Genomic DNA, 7,136 nt, shown 5'->3' with positions numbered 1-7,136 from the left:
AGGCCTAGAACAGAGACTAGGCAGGATCAGACATTCTTCCACCTACCCAGGGACATCTACATAATTGATGCTTCCTACACTCCCTTTTTCTCCTTTAACATTCCCCTTACCTTACGTAAAATGTACATTTTCCTGGGTCTCAAAAGGATGTAACCATTTTGTTTCACTACCACCCCCACCTTTTATTTCTTCCTATATGCCTTACTCCCCTTTAAATACTGAAAATTCCAAATTCCCCTTCGGAAAAACAGCCTCAGCTTTGGCGGTGTCCTCAACTTTGGCTAAATAAACCTCCATTGACTGAGATTTTTGCCTCAGTCACTTACTTTGGGTCAACAAAGGAGAGAGAGGCAGTGAGTTGCCTGAGGTCACCCAGTCATCAGGAGGCCTCCCCAGGTTCCTGTGCCGGCTTACATGCCACACAGGTGGGAAAGTCCAGGAATGCATTCTCACAAAGCACTGCTGTGGCCCCTCCGTGACTCTAGGATTCCTGGGGCAGAAGCAGGCTCTCACCCAGGTTCCAGCTCCCAGGTCCCCCACTGAAGTCCCGCAGTTTTGCATGTTGTTTGCACACATATTTTTGAGACAATAAAAAGAGCTCAGAGCAGTCTGAGAGCTATGTGAGATATGCAAAATGTATCAGGTCCAGAGAGACCGGATTATGGGACTACAATCATGCACTCCCCGCTCGCCCCCTGCCTGGGGGGCAATTGTTTGAAGCCATCAGTTCCTGACTAGCTGCCTCACCCCAAATCTCCAAGTTCCTGGAATTTGGGGTACAATGAACAATGTGTAACCAATAAATAGCTTGTGTTATTTTAATGTAAATTCTTGGAAAACAATTTAGGAATTGCCTATTCTTTTCCTTTAAAACCCTGCTTGTAACTGCTGTTAATTGGAGTGTATATTCGCAACAACTTGAATGAATCTATGCTCCCAGGCTGCAGTCCTCAAACTTGGCCCAGATAAACTCTGCGTATATTAAGTTTGCCTCAGTTTTTTCCCTTTAGGTTGACATTTTTAAATGACTCCCAGGAATAATTACTTCCAGCTGGTTAACAGGTACAAGGCCTGGCACTCAGGAGCTCTAAATTAAAGTGATTTTCTGAATAAAAAAGGAAGGCAGGAGAGATTGGGAGCTGGTGGGTTTTACGTACCCCTCACTTCCTATCTTGGGGACCTACCTGCGGGAAAGCCACCAAGTTACACCCCGCCCCCTACCCAAGGCCCTATCTGTAGCTATCATCTGCTCTGTGCTTCAGGATTGGGATGCAAATTACAAAAGCCACATCAGTTCAGATATTTCATTAACAATTAGCAGGCTGATGGATAGGGGAAAACATCTCATGTGCAAGTTAATCAAAGTAAGGGCTGGAGAGCAAATAGAACTCCTGAGCCTACACATGTGTAGAGCAGTGGCATGAGTCCTCAGATGTATTTTAGAGAGTTTTTTCCTAAACAGACTAAGCTGCTTCTGTGTATATACTATGCATTTCAGTGGCTCCTGCTGGTATTTTTAAAATCATCCCTCAAGTTAGAAACAAATTGAAATGCTTTTACACACACCAGGGGCTTCTCAGCCGAGCTCCAGAGACAAAAGCTGCAGCTGAGCCCCAGCTCCCACCCAGCCTGCGGCACCTGGCCCACCTGTGAGCCTCGTGCTGCCCGGCAGGGCTCTTGGGCGCCTCCACTATTTCAGTGACCTAAAGCAAGTTTATGTGTGTTTCTCAGGCTTGGTTTTGTTACCGAAAGCTGCGCCTCAAGGTCTCATCTGAAGGAGAACAAGTGGTTTGAGGAGAAGGAAAGAGGAATTTTATTACTTTGCCAGCAAAGGAGGAGGATGGCGACTCCTGTCTGAAATGCCGTGGTCCTCACAATAATCAGAAATACAGAGCTTTCAAAGGGTGGCCATGCAGCTTCAGGCAACTGCTGCTCAATTACATCTGTCGATTCTGATCTGTCCCATCTCCACTGATGACAATCCTGTGACCTCCACCCAGGACCTCCCTTTACCAGGTCTGGGCTGGGCCACCTCCTGTTGCACAAATAAGGAAAGACTTACCCTGTGCCCCCAACCACTGGCCTGAGGCAGGGATGCAGGCTTTCGTTCTCAAAAAGGAGTGGAGGATGTTTTAAAGAGACAGAAAATATTTTTGCCATTTTTTCAGGCCATTCCCTCTGTGAGTTTCCTCATCTGTATGTAAATGGGGGTAAATATTAATAGTACCTGTGGTGAGACTGGAGGCATTTAGAATCACACCTGGTGCAAACTGTTTAATAAAAGCTATTTCTTTGAACCACTGCCTATCCTCCGGGGCCAGCCAAATGGTACTCAATGAACACTTTTTGAATAAATGCATCTAGTATAATAAAAAGCCCCAGAAGGCCAGCAACCATGTGCTGCATTCTCTGGTGGACCAAGCCCAGGGCCTGGCTTGGGTGAGTGAATGACACCCTGCATTTGCACTGAACACTCACTCTACAAGGGGAAGCATTTAATATGCAGATGCCAAGGTCCCATCTCCAGAGATTCTGATACAATCGGTTTGAGGTGGGGCTTGGACTTCGATATTGATTTTCTAAGCAGGCCAGGCGACCCCAATGTACAGGCAGCGTTGAAAGGCACAGACCCAAACCTCCCCATGCCCCCTCGTGCAGCCTCCCCAGCATGGAGGCGTGTGCTGCAGAGGAGGCTGGGAGCTTAAAATTCCTAGGCTTGTCATGCATTGTCATTTTCCAATCCTGTATTATTCTGGGTACATCAGCTATCCTGTCCCAACCTGTTTTTTTATGTGTTCAATGATTAATTTAGACGAGGTATTCTGGAAGGCCAGGTCTTCATTGGGGGGTATGGAGAGCAAGGGCAGTGACTGTTTTCAGTGCAAAAAAAAAAGCACCAGGATTATAACTTTCCTTGGACAGGTCTAACCCAGGGCCCATGTATCCGGACATCCATACTCTGTGAGTTCTCCTCTAGCTTGGATGGCTCCTCCCCTTCATGGTACAGCCAGGCCTGTCAATTCTACCCCACCTCTTCCTTATCTAGATAGCACCCTTATCCAGAAGATTCTGTTTCTGGAAGTTTCCTCTCTCCCCAACTCTTTCAATTGTGTGTGTTGGGGAGCAGGGAGCTAACACCTCATTTATTGATCCACAACTCTGCGCTGGGTAGTAGGCCAGGGGCTTTGCCTGCACCATCTTTTTCAATCTCCAAACTCTCCCGAAAGGTAGGTGGTATCCCACTTCCTCACAGATGAGTAGCACTGATCCTCCACACCAAATCCAATGCCAAAGCCTGTAACTCTTCCCTGCCTCCCCACTACCCTGCTTCCCCTCACTACCCCCACTTCATCCTCATGACACTGCAGTGAAGCAAGCATGCCCGTGCCTGACCGTCCCTGCTGCACATAGACCCCACCGCCCACCACCAGTGCCACCCTGCAACTGGACGACTGAGTCCTAACGTCCACCCTGCCAGGTTTTTCTAATAGTTAGACTCATGCCACTTTGCTGCTCCACTCCCTTCCTTCAGTGACCCTACTGCTCACCAAGCCCCAACATCTTGCCTAGAACCCAAGGCTCTCCATCACTGCCCACCTTCTTGCACCCAAGGTTCTGTTCTCCACAACTCCCAGTGCTTTCCTGCCTCTGGCCCTCTCTCACATCATTAAGGCCTTCAAAGAATTTAGCAGGGAGATTGTGGATTTGTTAAGATCACCTGGCCTTTAGGCCGTCTCTGATGAGAATCACAGAATGCAAATTAAACTGACTCCTGACAACGATCACATGCGCTAAGGCAGCTAGTACATCCCCAGAAAATTATTGGAAATGCAGAATCTAAGGTACCTATGTACACACACAGAAATCAGAATCTGCATTTTTGTAAGATTCCTAAGACATGTTCTCAACCTTGCATCCCCTGGGGAGCTTTAAAATTACCTGGCCTGGGTGCCAGCCCAGTTGCAATTGGTTATGAGCAGACCTTCCTGTAACTGCTCACACATTTAAACTTAGTCAATAAGTGACAGAACATTACCCAGAGTACCAAACCCCCAACTCTCTGGCTGCTAAGAGAGTAACTTGTTAGAACTAGGGGGAGGCAGGGAACAATCGGTACAATTAAATTGAAAACTTCATTCCCTCTGAACAGCAAGTTACTTCCAGGGATTTACTCCACAGAAACACTCACACCATTGTGCAAAAATATAAGGCGGTCACAAGCTTTATTTAAAGAGTGAAAACCCCAAAACAAGTCAAACAGTCCCCTGGTATGAGATGAAATTACAATGTGTCCCACATTATGAAATACTAGTCATTTGAGAATGAGATAACCTTGTAATTACCAATAAGGAAAAACACCCAAAATGTTCTGTTCGGGTAAAAAAAAAAAAAAAGCTGCAAAACACCATATGTAGAAGGGACAAGTTTAATACAAATGATAAATATCAGTATATGCACAGGAAAAAAGCCATCATTTTGAAAGGGATGTATGAGACTTTTATCTTTCAGATGTATTTCCTATTTATAATTTTTATTTTTCTATAGATCACCAAAGCAAGCTGAAATGGTCTTAGAAAATATATGAAATAAAACAAGGTAACGGCCGGGCGCAGTGGCTCACGCCTGCAATCCTAGCACTCTGGGAGGCCGAGGCAGGCCAATTGGCTCAGGAGTTCGAGACTAGACTGAGCAAGAGCGAGACCCCGTCTCTACTAAAAATACAAAGAAATTAATCGGACAACTAAAAATATATAGAAAAAATTAGCCGGGCGTGGTGGTACATGCCTGTAGTCCTAGCTACTCGGGAGGCTGAGGCAGAAGGATTGCTTGAGCCCAGGAGTCTGAGGTTGCTGTGAGCTAGCATGACGCCACGGCACTCTAGTTCAGGCAACACAGTGAGACTCAAAAAAATAAAAAACAAGGTAACGACAGTCTCAGAGCTTAAAAATGTTAGGTGACTGATAATACTGCCATAATAGCACACTGATGTGGGAGGAGAAAGAAGAAAATTTATCGAGGAATTCAAGCCCTCTTCAATTATCAGGCCCAGAGAGGAACTGGAATGAAACAGCAGCCACATCTTGCTCCCCCTTGGGCAAATAACTGCCTCTTGAAGCCACTTGCTAAGACTGACTTAGGAGACATAAAGTGCCACACCCTGTAGTTCAGCAATGCATAACCAATCACTAGCCAACGTGGTTTCTATAAACCAATGAGAATTCCTGATGAACAAGTTTTGTAACTGCCCCATTTTTTTAAAAAAAAATGGAGTCTCTCCTTTGTTCTCCTGAGCACCTTTAAGGTATCCAGGGCTGCAGTCCTCAACCTCGGCCCAAATAAACTCTCCATATTAATTCTGCCTCAGCTCCTTCCTTTTAGGTCAACATTAATCACAAAATTAGGTATTAGAAATATGAGCTTTATTTTAAATTTAAAGAAACATTGAAAATAAACTTTTTTTTACAAATTATAATCAAGCACTTAAAATATAATTTACGAATGTTAAACATTAATTCTTAATTCAAAATAATGATATCCATAGAACACACCCTGATGTTGGCCAATATGAAGTTTACTTAAAACTAGTATTTCATCTGAATTTAATTATTACAATGATTGAAACTTTTTAAAAATTGTTTTATTTTTAATTATTATGTGTGCAGAATAGTTGTGTATCTTTACAGGGTACATATGATACAGGCATACCATACAAATTAATCAAATCAGGGTAATTGGAGTATCCATCACCTAAGGCATTTAACATTTCTTTGTGTTAGGAACATTCCGGTTCCACTTTTTTAGTTATTTTAAAGTATACCCTAACTTATCATTGATTATAGTCACTTTGTTGTGCTATCAAATATTTTTCAATCTATCTAACTATACTTTTGCACCCATTAACCATACAATGATTCAACTTTATAAGGTTAAGCAAGTCTTTTATGTAATACCCTGGAGATAACTCTTTCAAATATGAAATATATATACCAGCAAGGAAATTATAAAAACATATATAAATTATACCAAAGGACTTGATTTAATGGCTGCCTATATATAGATAGATTATACACACATAAAAACACTGCACTGAATATAGATGCCATTATATTCTCTTAGGTATGTTACACAGCAAACGGCAGGCTCGTAAATGTCATTCTATTATGTATCAACTGAAAAAAATATATATTTCAAAAAAAAGTCTTTGAAGACATGTAGGAGTGGAACGTGCCTGCATTAAGAGCAGAGCTTTCATAGAACATGTTTCCAGCAGGCCCCAGGGGCCCTCAGAAAGACAAGATGGTCTTGTTAATGATTTCAACAGACTCTTGAATCTCATCCTCCTTGATCACCAGCGGAGGTGCAAACCTGATGATGTCGCCATGGGTTGGCTTGGCCAGAAGTCCATTATCTCGAAGCCGCAGACACACCTTCCAAGCATCACAATCTAAAGAAAAATGGTGAAACATGTATGCTCAAAGATAAATGTTTAAACATCCCATGCCATATATATGGGTAAAGTACAGCCTGGCAAAATAGAATTCCCAGTACTAGCTCAAGAAAGGAAGCTTTGCATTATATACATGTAACAAAATTTCTCACGTACCTCATAAATTTGCACAAAAAAGAAAAAAAAAGGAAGGAAGCTTTGAGCTACAAGCTTACTTTGTTCTTATTCTTTTTTTCAGGGGGACGTGATCTTGCTCTGTCGCTCAGGCTAAAGTACAGTAGTTGATCAGAGCTCACGGCAACCTCAAATTCCTGGTTTCAAGCGATCCTCCTGCCTCGGCCTCCCAAGTAGCTGGGATATAGGCACACACCACCATGCCCAGCTAATTTTTCTATTTTTTTGTAGAGAAGGGGTCTCACTCTTGCTGAGGCTAGTCTTGAACTCCTGGCCTCAAACAATCCTCCCACCTACCACCTCAGCCTCCCAAAGCGCTGGGATTACAGGCATGAGCCACTGTGCCTGGCCTCATAACTAGATTTTAATGGTATAATTAGACATCAAAGTTTTTGTTGGTTTTTCATAAATGAAAAAGACCAAGCAAAAAAAATATATATGAATGTGCTAAGGTTGCTATATTAACCACATGAGGAACCAATGAAAAAGAACTTGAGAATGACACAGATAATTA

General features: G+C 43.2%; 1 protein-coding gene across 1 annotated transcript in view; it reads right to left on the bottom strand.

The window, feature by feature from the left end:
* Positions 1-5,860: 5,860 nt before the first annotated feature.
* Positions 5,861-7,136, bottom strand: part of OAT (ornithine aminotransferase) — a 24,704-nt gene continuing 23,428 nt past the window's right edge. Inside the window, exon 10 of the mRNA XM_012642372.1 lies at positions 5,861-6,472. Coding sequence (XP_012497826.1) covers positions 6,285-6,472 — 188 coding nt within the window. The 3' untranslated portion in view covers positions 5,861-6,284. The remainder of the gene's footprint in view (positions 6,473-7,136) is intronic.

Source organism: Propithecus coquereli, unplaced genomic scaffold, assembly GCF_000956105.1.
Source record: "Propithecus coquereli isolate 6110/MARCELLA unplaced genomic scaffold, Pcoq_1.0 Scaffold179, whole genome shotgun sequence".
Classification (NCBI taxonomy): Eukaryota; Metazoa; Chordata; class Mammalia; order Primates; family Indriidae; genus Propithecus; species Propithecus coquereli.
Note: the sequence above shows the minus strand (reverse complement) of the source record. Positions and strands in the feature narration are given on the sequence as shown.